Source organism: Anopheles ziemanni, unplaced genomic scaffold, assembly GCF_943734765.1.
Source record: "Anopheles ziemanni unplaced genomic scaffold, idAnoZiCoDA_A2_x.2 scaffold_12_ctg1, whole genome shotgun sequence".
In the NCBI taxonomy this organism is placed as follows: domain Eukaryota; kingdom Metazoa; phylum Arthropoda; class Insecta; order Diptera; family Culicidae; genus Anopheles; species Anopheles ziemanni.
The window spans coordinates 832,335-849,898 of record NW_026690043.1 but is presented as its reverse complement, the minus strand read 5'-3'; the positions used below and the strand labels follow the sequence as shown (position 1 = coordinate 849,898).

General features: G+C 40.0%; 2 protein-coding genes across 2 annotated transcripts; both read left to right on the top strand.

Annotated features, from left to right (window-relative positions):
* Positions 1–1,894: 1,894 nt before the first annotated feature.
* LOC131292898 (turripeptide Pal9.2) lies at positions 1,895–5,139 on the top strand. The gene is made up of 3 exons (XM_058320991.1): positions 1,895–2,002; positions 2,089–2,271; positions 5,004–5,139. Exons 1-3 carry the CDS (start codon positions 1,978–1,980, stop codon positions 5,060–5,062), a joined length of 267 nt encoding a protein of 88 aa, XP_058176974.1. The 5' UTR covers positions 1,895–1,977; the 3' UTR covers positions 5,063–5,139.
* Positions 5,140–11,675: 6,536 nt separating this feature from the next.
* Positions 11,676–15,690, top strand: LOC131292841 (histone-lysine N-methyltransferase PR-Set7). The gene is made up of 5 exons (XM_058320935.1): positions 11,676–11,901; positions 12,064–13,084; positions 13,172–13,505; positions 14,722–14,912; positions 14,978–15,690. The coding sequence occupies exons 1-5, from the start codon at positions 11,892–11,894 to the stop codon at positions 15,186–15,188; spliced, it is 1,767 nt and encodes a 588-aa protein (XP_058176918.1). The 5' UTR covers positions 11,676–11,891; the 3' UTR covers positions 15,189–15,690.
* Positions 15,691–17,564: the final 1,874 nt, after the last annotated feature.

The following is a 17,564-nucleotide window of genomic DNA, read 5'->3' as shown; positions in this document are numbered from 1 at the left end:
GATGGATCGTTCGCCCGGTCCTCTCCGCAGGTCGTCCGCCAGTAGATCGCTCGCCCGGTCCTCTCCGCCGGCCGTACGCCGGAAGATCGTTCGCCTGATTCTCTCCGCCGGCCGTCCGCCGATGGGTGTCTTGTCCGCCGGCCGTCCGCCGATGGGTGTCTTGTCCGCCGGCCGTCCGCCGATGGATGTCTTGTCCGCCGGCCGTCCACCGATGGATGTCTTGTCGGCCGTCCGCAGATGGATGTCTTGTCCGGTGCTACTCTCCTGGCTAGGTACTGTGCGTCTGTGGCTTCGCTGCCTTGGGCCTTTTGGCCGCCGTAGAATTTCTTTGGCCTCCCTGGACCAACTGCCAAATTTGGCCGGATCTTCCTCCGGTCCTAACGTGCAACCTCATTGCTTGAACACGTTCTTCCTCGCGTCACTCACGAACCAGGCAGATTATACGGGGTTCAATTTCCCGGGTAACTGTGGTTCTGGTGAAACCACTCGAGGGTGAGTATTTCGACTATGGACAGATCTCGCCGGAGCTTCCAATGTTACACTTGACGCGTTTCTTTCGACGGGTGGCACTTCCACCGACGAAAGCACTATGATGCGAGTTGTCGTTTAGTAGAATACTGCTTTTTTGATCTCTACGATACGCTTATATACCTGAATTCTTACGACTATGCTTAACATTTTCGACCTAGTCAGCATGCCGACACGGCGGCGTTTTTATTATCCTAGAGGGTGCAACGCAGTCAGATCGTACGATCGGTGGTTGGTTACGATGACCTATTAAGTTGTTTCGCGTCGTCAGCGACAGTTAGCGTTCAAATATTCGAAACGAATGCATGTGTCGCGCTTTGCATAGCTTCAGGCGCTTAATGTGAACCAGTAGGAAGAGGAGAATCTAGCCCGGGGCCTCATTTACTCTTATACCGACAATTCTCTCCGAAACATCGACCCGTCTAACCGGGTTAAGATTTTTAAGACCTCTCTGAAACACATTCCGCAGCCACAACCCGTTATTGCCAAAAGTTAAATAAATTATCAGAGAATAATTGAACCTGAATTGATTCTCAATAACTCAGCAATGATCAAGCCTTAAGTCAGCCAGTGGGCCAATGTCATATCAGAATAACCAGGATAAGAATTAAAAGCTTACAGTATGAGACAGCATGAGTTCTCAAACCGGGCTGAGGCTTTGAGTAAAACTGCCATAATTTTGGATCTATCGCAATTTTACTAGATTTTAATGCATTTTCATCAACATGAGCCCGTTTAACCGGGCCTTTTAACCTAGTACATATGAATAAAAGTTTATAAGCACGTAAGAACGTGTTTTCGAAGCAGATACACTCAAAATAAACGACGCGCAACGAAAGTAGAAACAAAACGAGCGACAAAAAACTGCCCGAGCCAGGCATGATTAAAGCAGTACAAATTCCATCCGCTTGCCCGAGTCCGGCTCGTGCAAAACTAAATAATGGGGTTGTGTTGATCAAGCATCTGGACAAAGGGACAAACAATATGAAATCGACAATATCGTAGAAAGCCATATTTAAATCCCGAAAATAAATTCAACCAAAAACTTTTTCATCAAAATGATTTATTTAAAAACATTATTCTATTTATAAAAAAAAATATTTTCGGTATTTTACTGTTACTCTATGTGAAAACACACATGATATAATGCGTTTATTCTTTTAATAAAGGACTATAATTATGTTGGTTCTGGGGAAGCTGGGAAATAATATTAATTCATTATGAAAAATCACTGATCACACTTTGGATTAATTTAGCCCACTATGCAACAAGCGGCAATGAAAATAGATTGGTACAATCAGGTTGTTTTGAAGGTCATCATATATTCATAAGGTATGTAAGAACAAATATTGGGCTAGTTGGCAAATGGTTTCAGTGTGAATACAGCTCGCATCCAACAAACATCGTTTCTTGCTTTGAGCACATCTCCGGAATCGTCATCATACTACAATGCGTACCCTTATTGTTCTTTGCGGTAATATAGCTATCTTTCAGTTGCATGAATAATTCAGCGATAAAATGTATTGCTTGAATGCTATAAGTTTGTTTTTGTATTTAAAGTGCTTCTGGCCATCGTTTGGGCAAATCCGGCCGGCAAAGAACAACAACCCAAGTTAACATGCTCCAAAGTTTGCACTGCAGACTACACACCAGTTTGTGGTCTCCTGAAAGATGGTAAAGGGAGCACCATAACGTTTGGTAACAGCTGTGTGATGGAAAATTACAATTGTGAAACAAGTAAAAGTGAGTATAACATTATATATAACAATACAATCGATAATCAGCCTTACATACAGCTGCCAACAGTTCGCTTTTGTTCACAAAAAAAAAGTATTCGTAGTCTAATCCTCCAACGTTAAATTAGCGTGGTGGATTTTCCTAAACTTCTCCGAGAACTCGGATGGCTCAATATGTGTTTTGTTGTCATGTGCATATAACAAATCTGATGTGTTAAGTATGGCAATATAGTCGCCAATATTGGCCGTATACCGTATTGTTCCGTGTATAACGACCCCCGCAAAAAAAAAATTAATTGTTTATGAAAAAAATTGGAAATGTTTTTCTTCTAATTTTCATCAGTTATGATTCATCATTGTTATAAGTGTTTTAACCTCCAAGCTATGATCGAATCGAAAAGTTACTACCCGTGTATAACGACCCCAAATGCAAAAGCAAAATGCTGAGAAGCTATCAACACTACAGAATTCTGTTGTATGTGGCATTTGAGTATGGTAATGCCCGCACCAACGGATCAGACCAATTTCAAATAATGATCTTGTGCCCATTTTTTTGTGTACGTAAAACATCCAACAATGCTAGCCTACTGTAAAATAATTGATGTTGAATCGACAAACCTCCAAATTTATCACTTTCTAGGATCTACCAAAATCAAAGACAATTAACAGACAGGTCAGGTCAAAGCTGTTTTTTGCTCCGCCATGGTTGTGACAGTTGGTTAAAAAAGTGTTTTCAAACAATTCCAGCATATTTATGGGAGATCTCCGCTAAAATCTTCGCGAAATAGGTAGTTGGTAATTCTAGATCACAGTATCCATGGTCTTGCGGATAGAAACTGCTCTTCTGTGTGAAATCATGTGATATAGATCCTTTTGCTCGCTGTGATTGCCGAAATTAAGTGTGTTGGTCTGCCTTATACCCAGTCTTCCTCCAGCACATATTACGAACGCCTCAACTCTTTTTTCTTTTGAGGAAACATACCAAATTTGCAGTTTTACCCCACTTTCTTCGCTGTTCGTGAGAAGTAAACAAAATTTTAACCAACTGTCAAAAATTTTCCCACGGTTTTCGGCTCGTTACATGATATGCTGCGACCTGTCTGTTAATTGTCTTTGACCAAAATGATAGCTAGCGGTTAAATGTTTTAGTAGAGACGAACAGTTGAAAGTTACAGGAAAAGGTAGGCTATGATCGCTTTTTCGCATCAGGAAACGAGCGCGAATCACAAAAATCCTCGTAAAAGTATATTTTTCGACCGGAAAGCGATTTTCCCCTACTTTTATCTGCACCCCTCGACTGGTCGTGTCTACTACAAACATTCAATCGCTAGCTATCATTTTGGTAGATTATAGAAAGCGACGAATTATCTGCTTAGGCTGGGAGTATTCGTCACATATTAATCTGTGCAGATCTTTGACGTTTACAGCTTTCCTTTGTTCGCTCCTCGCCAACGTCTGTCATCAACATCCCTCCAGATATCCCGAATATCTCGAGGGATGTTGGAAATAGCTAAGGAAAAGCTGTAGACGACAAACATCTGTACAGATTAATATGTGTTTGATGTTCTACGTACACTGCCGGGGTTGCTAGGTGAGATGTAAAACGCTGTATGAGTCTGTTTAAAATACAGGCTGGCCCCGGTTTTCGTCAGCCCCGGTTTTCGTCGTTTGACAAACCGTTCGAAGCTGGTTTATAGCCGCGTGCTTTGTTCTATACTCATACGATTCAATGCATATTGTATGTCAGAAGAACCGAACATGGACTCATAAACAAGTGGTCCAGGTTGTCTGCTTCAGACTACTTTGCTCAATCAAAAATATCTTCCAATTGAAGCACTGAATGTATTATTGTAAACCTACACGGCATGGAAACCAAAGAAGTAAAACGGAATATAAAACGGTTGATGCCCATTGATTTGACAAACTTTGTTATACAGTCTGTTCCCGAGTTACGCGGATTATGGGGACCAGAGAAATCCGCGTATCTCGAATTTCCGCGTATCTCGAATATTGCTTGACACATAGTTTATACTAGGAGTTAAGAGATCGAGCTCTTGTGTACATGCATCATAGAATATTCAAAAATTTTCTTTGTTCATTAATATGAATGCAATGCAAGCGTATTCAAACAACATAAATTGCAGCAAACGAAATAAAAAGCGTAAGTTATGCAAATGTGTAATTTACATATTTATTCGTGTGGTTGTACATCTCAGGAATTTAAATCGATGTAATAAACCCAATCTACTGTCAAACTTTGAAAACCGCGTATCTCCGAATCCGCGTAAGTCGAGAACCGCGTAACTCGAGAACAGACTGTAGTTTGAAGAACACCTTCATATTAACCACTGAAAATTCAGACGAGAATAATGATCACATCCATCGTTTGTTTTGTGTCAGTCAAGTCTTGAGTAGGTATTATAAACGTAAGAACTGTAGTTCGCTAGCCTCGCTTTTACGTCGCTGCCAAAGTCCCGTTTGGTGACGAAAACCGGGGTAAGCCTGTATAAGTAAATGCCCGGTTGACAGAAATTGACATTGTTGCTGGTACTATGTAGTTCCAGCAAGAGTCCCAGCAATCTGCCATGGAAAAACTTGCTGGTACTACATGACAGCTGCAAAAATTTAGAATTTTTGTCAACCGGGTGTTTTTATAGCTGAAAAGAAATTGAAAGATTTGGCAGTATATTTGCTGGTTCAACCAATATTGATTAACTTTTACTCTTTTTTTCAAAATAGGTTACGTCGTGAAACAGCAGGGTGAATGTGGCGACAAGAGTCCAGTGCGTCTATCATAAATGTGTGGATATGCTCTTCATCTTATCTTGGACCAATGCACAATTTCGTTGAAATGGATAACCTTTGAAATGTCTGATTTTGTTTTGAAAAATTGAAAACAATACTGAATAAAGGTGAATTGTTGACTCGAAATTTAGTTCAATTTTCCTGACACAATTTAAACATATTGGTATATTCTATACTAGGGTTTTAGCAAGTAAACTTAAATTTTGAGTATTTTTAGGAATTTACAAAACTCGGGATCTAGACTATAGCGCGACGTTCCGCTTCAAAAGTAGCTCAGTTTCGGCAGAAAAATCGCGCCAACAAAGCGTGACAGAGGTAGGGGAGTGTGGGGAAATATGTATTACACTAAGGCGCAAACTGGATTCAAAAATGTTGTTGAATGTTGACATAGTAATGCATGAAATTGGTTGAGTTACGTATTTTATGCACTCTAACTCGGGGTCCACACAGCAGCGCATCGTCCCGTTTCAAAAGTAGCCCAGTTTCGGCAGAACAGAGGTAGGGGAGTATGTGGAAACATGTATTACATTGGAGCGCAAATTCAGCCCAAAAATTTTGTTGAATTTGGACGTATTAATGCATGATACTTGTTTAGCTACATATTGTATGCACCCTGAGGGAGTTTGGTGCTTCTACATTTGAAATTTACTGAAAAAAAAACCACATAAAACAAACATCGACGATATTTTGCCCCACCATAGGAGGTATATATTTCTCCGTAATCTCCTACTTGTTGAAGAGCAGTTTGTTTACGTTTCGACACCTGGGAAAATTTTGGTAAAAATATCAATTAAAACGGAGTTTCATAACTGAATTACATTTGTGAAGGCTAGAAATAAGTAGTACAACGAAAAATCCGATGTTTCGTGGAGAATATTGTTCGTTTTGTTCGCGTTTGTGTTTCGGTTTGTTTACGTTTTGTCCAGCTGTCGGTTTGTTTTCGTTTCGAGTTGACATTTGACAAAAGCTAGCGCGACGTCGCATTTTTCGCTGTTTCTACACTAGCGCGATTTGTGCGACATTTTTTTTGTATCTCGGGGTCCACACTGCAGCGCGACTTCCCGTTGCAAAAGTAGCCCAGTTTCGGCAGAACAATCACGCAAGTCAAGCGCGACAGAGGTAGGAGAGTATGTGGAAATATGTATCACATTGGGGCGCAAACTCGGCTAAATTTTTTTATTGAATTTTGAGGTAGTAATGCATGGTATTTGTTTAGCTACGTATTTTATGCACCCTGAGTGAGTTTGGCGCTTCCACATTTGAAATTCACTGAGAAAACAAACTTAAACAAACAACGACGATATTTTGGCCCGCCGTATGAAGTATATATTTCCACATCACCTCCTACTTGTTGAAGAGCAGTTTGTTTACGTTTCGGCACTCGAAAAAACTTTGGTAAAAATATCAATCAAAACGGAGTTTGAAAACTGAATTACATTTGTGAAGCCTAATAATAACTAGTTCAATGAAAAATCCGATGTTTCGTGAAGAATATTGCTCGTTTTGTTCGCGTTTGTGTTTCGGTTTGTTTACGTTTTGTCCAGCTGTCGGTTCGTTTTCGTTTCGAATTGACATTTGACAAGAGCTAGCGCGACGTCGCGTTTTTCGCTGTTTCTACACTAGCGCGAATTGTGCGACATTTTTTTTGTATGGAGTTCGGCCGCCTGTCAGGCGACGTCGCGTTTTGTGACGGAACGTCGCGCTGTAGTGTGGACCCCGAGTATGGAGTTCGGCCGCCTGTCAGGCGACGTCGCGGTTCGTGACGGGACGTCGCGCTGTAGTGTGGACCCCGAGTTTCCATACCCAAGCTGCAAACGTCACGTTAACAGACGTCTTTTAGTAGTCTTTTAATAGATTAAAAGACCGTTAAAAGACGTCTAAATAACACGGTTAAAAGACCGCATATGTCAAAAAGTGGGGATTTCGAAAATTCGAAATAAAAAATTGTCCCTCCTTTTTTCGAACACCCACGTCTCTGTCCTTCGTCATTGCTCTGCTTGCTACGTGTTGTTGTAGAGTTTCCTTTTCTGAAAGCATGTAGATTTTCATATATGTATTAGTAGATTTTTATTACATACCTGCATGTGTATCAAACCATCAACTGCATATTTCGTTTTCAGCGCTCCTAGCCACTAGACCATTCGATTAAACAATTCTTTTTAGTCAGTTGCCATATATAAATGGAGCAAGCGCAATACGTAGAACATTTTATTACAATTTTTTTTACGGTTATGTCTTTTTCAAATACATATTCTAAACACTCACACTACTACAAAACAACAAATGTATCGTTTTAAACCGTAAGAACGGTGTTTAATGATTCTTCGCATAAAAATGATAATGACAAAATGAGGCTAATTCCAATACTTTTCAACAGCCGCTTTGAGAAAAGATTTTGCGGATTTTTTATTTATTTTCAATCTAGTAAAACAAGAAACACAATTGTTACATTTCGAGCAATCGAGGTGGACAAATTATTCAACATTCATATCGGCAGTCACACATCGACATCGTTCGATATATCCTCCGCTAAGAACGCGTTAACACCAATTATCAGGTGGTCTTGCGGTCGGCACTTCGAAGATGATTCCTTTGCTTAGCGGTCAGCCCTCATGCAACTCTTTTGTATCAAGATGTTCCACATCAAGTGTTTCATTTGATTCCCCTGCGCATGACACAGTTGGTTGAGTCCGTTCGAAACATCCTCCTACTGGGGTGGATTTTGCGCATTGTTGGGCAAATCGTCCTCACGACGGAAGGAGTTGACGGAGTGTGTTGTTGTTGAGTTGTTGTGAGCACAGCACCATTGCACAGCACACAGCCTCGCGCCGATCCCGAGGACCGTAGCCGAAGCAGCAGGCAACCGAGGAACAAGGAGGCGGGCTACTGCACCACCAGCCGTTCCAGAAGTAGGAGCAGTGACGCTGTACGGGAGGTGACAGTCGACGAGACTAGCCGCAGTCCTCTGACGGCGGCGAAGGAAGCGGCCGTCTCGGAGGCCTCGACGTCGGGCCGCTAACCGGAGGTAGGTTGTCTTGTAGGTGCCAGCTGATGCGTTCAGACAGGAGCTTTCTAGCGCAAGAGCTTTGCGAGAGCCAGGTGGCTTTGGGCGTCAATGCTCTTCAATGAGCCATGCCCCAACCACTGGCTCAAACCTCTTCTTTCGATCTTTCGAAGATTCCCTTGATGTTAAACAAAAAAAAAACACAGATTGTTATACAAACAATTATGGCTGAAGATGAAAGCGGGATCACTGCGTTGAGTTAATCTTCCGAACGATGATACGAACATTACCTCTGCCTCAGCTGTCTGCTGTTGCCGAACCTTCTTGCAAGTTGTTGTTTTCTTCACTGTGATTAATTTTTTCACCCTCTTCGCTCATTGTATCGATTGGATGCTTTAAAATACACTGATCTGTGATGCTACGATAGTCAGCTGCATGAAATAAACAACCAAATATTTACGATTCTCATCGTGCCTGTTTCGCTTTGACAGAAATACAATGCAAGGAAGAAAAATAAGAACCTCCTAAACCAGATTGAAATTTACACGAAATGCACTTAAATCCCGCTTGACAGTATGTAATTACACGGACACAAGCAGAAGCCAAGTGCAGTAAAAACCATTCAAACTCCTCAACCCTGTATTGTAAATTGAGTCAATCGGTCTTTTAAGCCAGACCTTGCAGATTGGGTAGGAGCGCCATTTTTACGACACTTTTTTCGTATGAAGTTCGGCCGCCTGTCAGGCACGTTTGCGTTTCGTTTCGTGACGGGACGTCGCGCTGTAGTGTGGACCCCGTGTAACCGGCCTGCTACACGAACCGCAAACTTCAACCGCAAACTCAAAAACCGTATAAGTTTACGTCAAAATCTTTGCGGTTCGTGTAGCCGCGTTTTGCGGTACCAATTCTGTGAGCCACGCTACACGAGCCGTAAACTCAAAAACTTTGCGGCGCAAAGAGGTTTTTGTTTTTGATTTTTCAGTTAACTCAAAAATCTTCCTTTAAAGCAAACAAGATCTTATTTCAATTCACACAAAAAGTAAAAGACGGATAATCTGTTGATGAGTGAAGTGTGGCTAACTACCCTATCGCGGGTCATCGAGTTGAGTACCCAAAACTTGCAACAACGCAACAGGCAACGCAACAGGCGTATTGTGCGTAGGCAAGAAGATGGCAACCGTTTGCTGGACAATACTGTAGCAGAGCAAGCAAATGAAACTATAATTAACTTTCTTCGCATGAAGAAGGAAGATTTTGATGTTCTCAAGTTACATAAAAAGTGGTAGGATAAAATATTTTAATTTTTATCATTAAACTTTTTCAAACTTTTGGATAAAATCAGTTGGTGTGCCGGACTTTGCCGACCCCTGATCTATGGTGAATTTATAATTGATATTCTAGCTATAAAATGACAAAATATTACTGCAGCTGCAAAATAAACACGTAAATTTATCACCATATGTTCGTTTATTTTGTTTTTGAGATTTGTTATGTTTACATTTATTTCTTCTTCATCTTCTTCTTCTGGCGCATTTGAGTTTGCGGTTAGCTGCCAAAAACTTCGCGGGTGCAGTTTTCAGCTCACGGAGCTGAAAAGTTTCTGACGCAAACTTTTCGGTTGTTCCCCTCTTTGCGCCGAAAACTTTTTGAGTTTGCGGGTCGTGTAGCGGGGCTCAGATACGCGGATTTCTCTGGTTCCCATTATCCGCGTAAGTCGGATACTGACTGTACGCGTATAACGACACAGTAAGCATATTGGGAATAGTATGGCGTTGCATGGTTGCAAAGGATAGAATATGCATAGCAAGCATTCTCACCCTCTCTCTCCCTAAGAAAACGACCAACGCACACATTCTCATTTCTAATCATAGAGTTGTGGGGGGAGAAGTACTGATTTTTGGATGCGGGGAACCAAAATCAGGGTGAGCTGACAATTGTCGTCAACCGGGTTGGTTCCAACGAATAAAAAGTTTTTTTTATGAATTGGCAGTTACAGCCATTTCTCTATACAGTAACATTTTGCATCAAATAAATTGAATATTAAATCTCCCTTTCGACCACATTATTTGTCCTGACAAGACCTTTCAGTTATACCCTTATTAGACGAGGAATATTTCTGTCCGTCGATTTTGGAAGATAGTGTCAGATGGCCATTGACAGCAATATTGCTGTCAGAAAAACGGAACCGAGCACAACTGGTTCCGATTTTCTTTCGACTAGTATTTTTATGTCTAAGTGGCGATTTGTTTACTTTTTGCTCTGTTTTTTGCAACAGATTTTGTTCGTTACTCTAGGTTGAACAATACGCTAAATTCGAACATAAAAATGATCGGTAAAAGAGTAAATGAGGCCCCGGCCGCCATGTTTTCGATCGTGGCTACACCTCTTGTGGACGTTTAAACTGAATGTATGCAATTGGTGATACATTAGTTCGTTAAATTCAACCTACGAGTATTTGAATCGTAGTGTGTACCGTTAATTTCGGCTACGCAATCAACCTAGGGGTGCAGTATGAGGGGGGCCCACGGGCCCCCCTTATTTCTCAAAAATATAACAAACTCTCTTTTTCGGTAGACCTAGCGCAGTCCGCTCGCTGCGCTCGCTGCGGGCGCGCCGCCGTTTCCACATCATTTCTTCGGCTAAACTCATTGTTTCATGCTGTCCATCATGTGTGGTATAGTTTACTTACTAGTAACTTAACATGTAAAAGTATGTTAACCCGCATTCAACCTCCACTGCGTGATTAGTTTAAACCGTTATGTTCTTTTAAGCGAACCGTTAGCGTTCAAAAATCGAAACGAATGCATGTGTCGCGTTTTGCATAGCTTCAGGCGCTTAATGTGAACCAGCAGGAAGAGGAGAATCTAGCCCGGGGCCTCATTTACTCTTTTACCAAATGATCAATTAACCGAAAAACACATTTTGTGGAACTTTGCGTTATTACACGAGCGGGTAGCATTTTTATGTCAAAAGCCAATTTTGGCAGAAAAATACTGGGCAAAGATGACAGAAAAAGCCCTCGTCTAATAAGGGTATTAAGGGTCAGAAGTGATTTTCACAATAAAAACGATTAAAAAAACAAAAACCCGGTTGACAAAAATTCAAATTTTTTGCAGCTGTCATGTAGTACCAGCAAGTTTTTCCATGGCAGAATGCTGGGACTCTTGCTGGAACTACATAGTACCCAAGGTGTATAAATTAAAAGGTGAAGTCGTCCAGTGTAAAATGACATTTCATGACTTGACATAACACTTCTTGGGTATTCATGTGTGTTTTGAGGGGGGGTATCGGAGAAGGATTGGGCTTTTGACATAACACTTCTCAAATATGGCACCCCTTCCAAAGCGACATAAAGTCACCTTCTATATTTATACACCTTGAGCCAGCTGTCGGATATTTCACGGTTAACCGTTTTAACCGGTTCGGATCACACTAATTCATTCGCATCGCTGGTCGAGATATGTTAAGACACACACACATTGGTACGGTGTTACGTGTATTTGTTCTACACGAACGCATTTTGGCGCGGTGGTGTGTGTTTAGGAGGCGGTGCGTTTGGAAACATTTTTCATTTTCTTTTAGAACGACAAGCATAGGAGTACTGGGATTTTAAAGCTAGATGCGTGGTTCATCAAAGTTTGATAGATCAATTTGTCTACCGTGCTCTGTCAGATTGTGTCGCATCGTTGTTTTGTGCACTGTTTCGTCAAAAGAATGTAATTTGGATACATCCAAGTGTTGTTCTAATTGGTCTCGAAAAAGCGTCTCGCATTGAAAGGCGACAGTGTATTCAACACTGAGGAATATAGCTTTTAAAGATGATTAAAGGTATGTGATATGCAAGAACCAAAACCCAGCAATGATGCGATGTTGAAAACAGATTTAAAAAATTGAAGGATCTAACAAAATTTTGAGGTGGCGCGCCAACAACATTTCACAGGTCGCTGTTATAGTAAGAATTGTGCTTCACGATGCAATCTTTTGTTTCAGGTCGGCGCACACGACATGCTGGGAAAAGTTCGATACCGAACTCGACCAAACCCAATTTGGATGACACTGCCAGTCCCAAGCGAAAGGATTCTAAACACATTCACAAGGATCAGGCATCTCCGGCCACTGCGCATCTCAACAAGAAACATCTTCCTCAAACGCCGCAACCTATGATGTTACGTGGAGGCCGTTTAAAAAATGTCGATATAACTTGCTACCTACAGCCAACAGATCATTTGTCTAGTGTCACCGTAGTAGCACATCCCAAAGCAGATACAATTATTGATATAACGGATGAAAACGCATGTAATTTGTTTACAGAACAATCGTCGCATGCTCTTGAAGCAAGCATAACTAAAGTACATACGCTGGCTGGAACACAGAAGACCAGCAGTTTCAATAACAACAACATATTTTTGCAAGAACCGGTGTTAAGTTTAAACCTTGACAAAACGGCTACGGATCAAAGCAACTCCCGTAAAATAATGCCTAAATCATTCTTAGAAAACGCTAGCCTTAAAGCTAATCTGTTTTCATCGCTTACGCAAACCACGATTGATTCCTTGTGGAAAAATGACTCCGTGACAGGAATATATCAAAATAATAACATAGTAGATCCGCCAAATGATCTAACAAAATCTCTAGAACAGCATGCGTTGGATTTATCAAAACCCACCCAAGTTACACATATCGATTCGACTACTGCGACTGCAGAAATGTTCCACCACGATGACAGCAATTCATGTGATAGTGGTGACAGCGGCGTTGTTATTATTTCAAGCAACGATGGCACAACTTCATCCGTGGCGACTGAAGACGCTGAATCTAATGTGGATGCCATCGGGTACAAATCAGACAGTGCAGAGAAACGTAGAAAGCCTGCCACTCCGCATCGAATACTTTGCCCGTCACCTGTTAAGCATGCCGTTGTTTGTTCAGCGACCTTCGCGATCGGGACCAAATCGATGGGCCCGGGAGGCAATAAAAAGTTGGTGGCCGCATCTAACAAAACTCGCAAAAGGTACATTAAAAATAGTTTTGTTGATTGCTCCTACTTATAGAACACAGATTCAAATCAAATTATGTCAAATCTCCATTTCTGTTTTAGGTTAAATGTTGACGATGCTGAGAATTCCTTGGAATGCCAGGTAACAGGTCCGTTAAATGATAGTAATCAGCATCCAGTGGCACAGGGCACTTCCGAGATGCACCATGCCCATAATGATTTGGACGTAAAGAATAGAGGCAACAAATTTACAGTAAAACAGCGTGATCTAACAGTTGAACCTCTCAACGGCAAAGTAAACAGTGTTGGAAACAAAAAAATCACCGAGTTCTATCCAGTTAGGCGCAGTGTGCGGAAAACAAAAAAAGAAGTTCAAGTCGAAAGAGATCGAGACATCGAACATGCAATTCAGGAAGAACGTGAAGAAGGACTCAAGGTAATATATGACTTATTTGTCTTTTTAGAAAATGTTTAGTTTAATACACGAAGATTGTATTTTATAAAATTGCTGGTTGTTACATTTGTATGCTTTTAAATGATGGCCTTGGACGGTTAGAATGATGGGAAGTGACGGTTAAAAACTTAACCGAACCGGGCCCTACCCTCTACTACTTACTGATCGAAGCTTTCTAGTAATCGTTTAACGGGTACATGGCAGACTCTTTATGACAAAAAAGTTGGAGATATACAGCTATTTCATAAAGTAGCCGTAAACTTGTCATTTTTTATTTCAAGCCTTGTTTTCTTGCAAACAACTTGTTGAAGATAATCTTTCCCTTTATCTTACAAGAGTTTTGTACAATCTTAATCAAACAAAACATTGAACGATAATCTTAAAACAGATAAAGTATCTGTTAAAGCTGTTTTTGCTTTTTCTTGTACAATATGCAAGCACTGCGGGCATGAATTCTACTACTTTACGCCATTTTTGCACAACATTTTCCATTGAGTCTGGAGTGGTACTAGCTACAGGAAGTGATCCTGAGGGTGGTTTTCGCTCCGCAAAACAAATTCTAAGCTACCCCAATTAATTGGGCTCAGCACCCTTAATCGTCTCAATCATGCGCCTCATTCGCTTCGATATGAGGGAAAAACGACTGTTTCTTGATCAAATTTCAACACTGTTGTCGTTTTCCCGTCGTTAAACCACTCAATCGAATGATATCGGACATCTTCTGCAAAGAATTTCCTTTTCTGACCATTTTGTGTATGCTGCTGTCGTACAGTATCCATTTTTCAACGGTACTCAATATTAGCTTTGAAGTGTTATCTTGCATGGAAGTCACTGTTATAATATTTTGCACAATCTGAAAACGGTATTTTTTGAATGCCATTACAAACCAATACAAGTTAATTATTGCTTCATCAGTAAGACGAACAGTATACCAAAACTTAAACCATTTATAAAGAAGATGATCTGAAACACTACACTACATTATTGTTAATTTACAGTTTAATGTGGATAGAGTTATTACTGAATGAATTTGTGTGAGTTTAATACAGCATAAGGATAATTTCTAAGATTCTATCTTGCTGAATCTATGAAAATTGGATAATATTTAATTTGCAACGTATGTAATGAGATTCACTACTTACGGGCAATGCGCAGATAGTTTAAAACCTATGTATTGTTGTTTTCCCTTTTACACTAGATCCAGCATTTTGAGGGCAAGGGACGGGGTGTTGTAACTACCCGGCCATTCTGCAAAGGTGAATTTGTAGTTGAATATATAGGCGACCTGATAAGCGTATCAGAAGCGAAACAGCGAGAGCAAATATACGCGGAAGATGACAATACAGGATGCTACATGTACTATTTTAAGCATAAAAATCTCCAGCATTGGTAAGCTATCTGGAGTAAGTTAATCTTTTACAGACTAATATTTTCTTTGCTTCATGCTGTTTCAGTATCGACGCTACTGCCGAAAGTGGAAAGCTGGGACGATTAGTAAATCATTCACGAAACGGTAATCTTGTTACAAAAACCGTTTCCTTGAACAATCGTCCTCACCTAGTACTAATAGCCAAAGAGGACATCGAAGCGGGTGTTGAAGTTACGTACGACTATGGTGACCGTTCGAAAGAGGCATTACAATACTACCCTTGGTTGGCCCTGTAACTGCCCAGTGTTCTGTTAATAAGTTTACTTTTGTTCAATTCTAAAATAATTTAGTTCATTTATCGTATTGTCAATCTCTTTCATCATAGTACATGTGCTGCAATTCTATTCTGAAACCTATCCGGATAGCTTAGAGGATCGAGCAAATAGATAACTAGGTTTTCGTAGAATGTTTCGAATAATCGTATCTATATAGGGATCTTATGTGGGTCGCTATTGGAATAATTTTAGAAAGTAGTCAAGAAACATTGGACGCAGCACAGTTTAATCTATATAGTAAGACGCGCATTGTAATGGTTGAAGTTAGATTAAGTAGTGATGCAAACCTGACAGTTTATTAGTAAATAGAAAATTAAGTTATTGTGACCCCGGCTGGCTTTTGTCATTTTTGAATGCTTTGTTCATACTTTTCATGCTTTAACTGAAAGTTACAAAAATGTTGTCCGTAAAAAGATAAACTATTCATCGTTCAAATATTTCTGATGTACAATAACCAATAGGATGGTTGCAAAACATGAATTTGAACTCCACCTTTGTTCAATTTTTCATCCTGCCTCCACAAGCAAGTGTATTTTAAAAGATGTTAGGCCACAAAGGAGGTTGAAATAAAGCGGTTGGTATTTATGTATTTTTTCGCTTTATGACGAATGAACACATTTTGCAAACAATAATAATCAGTTGAACACACACCGACCGCTAGTAAGCGCGTCTTTTCCGTAATAGTATTGTTGATGAAATATTTTAAATTGAACAATGTTGTTTGCGCATTGATTAGCTAACGTTTAGAACGACGTTGAGTCGATCCGTTCTGTTAATATGGACAATACCACCTGGAGTTTTTTTTTTTTTAATTTTAGAGACTTTGACCTATTCGGTCATTCGTCTCTACATACCACCTGGAGTCTTTTATAGTAATAGTAATATGTGGGGATATACCAAACCATCCGTCCTGATGGTTTTTTCTTTAACCTGTTCTCTTTTTCTTTCATCTAGAAATCCAATCATAAAAATCAGTTATAATTTCAGCATCTATCCAGGTGGTTTTGTGTGAACGTTACAGGTTTTGTTATTTCTGGTTCAAATTGTATATAGTTTGACGATGATTCCAAAACGATCTTACAAGTTTTCTTAGTTTTCTTCCCTCGTTATAATATGTTTGGTTACGAAGGAAGTAACACAGGATGAAAGTTTGTAGAGGATTCCGGCCCGTGGTCGGCGTTGTTCAAACATATAACTTATATACAAATATAATTGATGAGCAATATCAATGCTATGTTTCCTCACCTAAAGTAAGAAAAGTATGAATCATAATCGATTTATTTGGCCATTTATTATCTTCTCTTTACTCTGTGCAAGAATAAACAAAATTTTGTGTAAACTAAGTTAAGCTAATAATGGTTTTTTAAATAGTTTTTTAAATTAAAATGTACCAAATTATATACAGCATTGTCAATCAACTCATTACCAATTTCTAAAAGACTTCTCGTATTCTCTTTTGGACGTAATTTTTGAATGCAGGTGTGTTGCGTATGTTTATTGCTCTGTGGGATCATATCACATCTACAGATTTAAAATGTAAGATATCGTTATTGATACCAATTTTATTAAAACTTAGATTTTTGTGAGTACAAGAATGTTCGTCGTCAGTACAAACATCTGAGAAACTAATGCTAAGCTAGAAACTAAGCTAATGAGAAACAAAAATCTGCAGAAGGCCAATGATGATGTGCAAAATGTACAGCAACTGAAACTGGTATTTACATATAACACATGATTCCACCAAACAAGGATATCAAGGACAAAGAAGATCTCCATCGGTCGAACACACTTCAAAAACACACTTTGTAGCTTTTTTCGTTCGAACTAATTTGATCACAGTTAACTCATTAAACTACACGGAGGTCTGCGAGAGCCGAGCGATAGCGCCGGTTAAAAATCGGCCTATAATCGCCGAGGCTCACCACCTCGACGGCGTGGGTTCAAATCCCAACCGAGTCCGGACCCTGTACGAGAGAACTGACTATCCACTGGCTATTACTAACATGGTCGTTACGTCAAGAAGAAGAAGTAAAACTCATTAAACTACCGGTATTAAATGAAAGTGCTAAGGTATTAAGTGAAAGTTTTCCGTAGACTCACTAAATAAAATATATTTGTTTGCGAACAAACATTTTACTTGTTGACAATCACGAACACCTTTTTTCCTGACTAATGTTCAGATTCTGTTCATTCAATTATTTACCATTTACTGCAATATACTACATTGGGCTTGCAATACCCCTACAATCTAGTCGGTAGAGCAACTCACCTGAACTCTAAAGAGTGGTTGTCTTATAACATTCACTCTCGGGTCAATTCGCCCAAGACATAGGTGTT

Excerpts from the sequence above, each read along its gene's own strand:
- LOC131292898 (XM_058320991.1), top strand. The coding sequence starts at position 1,978 with ATGCGTACCCTTATTGTTCTTTGCG. Across the intron at positions 2,003-2,088 it reads TACCCTTATTGTTCTTTGCG|TGCTTCTGGCCATCGTTTGG; the intron begins GTAATATAGCTA and ends TTGTATTTAAAG. Across the intron at positions 2,272-5,003 it reads CAATTGTGAAACAAGTAAAA|GTTACGTCGTGAAACAGCAG; the intron begins GTGAGTATAACA and ends TTTTCAAAATAG.
- LOC131292841 (XM_058320935.1), top strand. Across the intron at positions 13,085-13,171 it reads TCTAACAAAACTCGCAAAAG|GTTAAATGTTGACGATGCTG; the intron begins GTACATTAAAAA and ends TTTCTGTTTTAG. Across the intron at positions 13,506-14,721 it reads AACGTGAAGAAGGACTCAAG|ATCCAGCATTTTGAGGGCAA; the intron begins GTAATATATGAC and ends CTTTTACACTAG.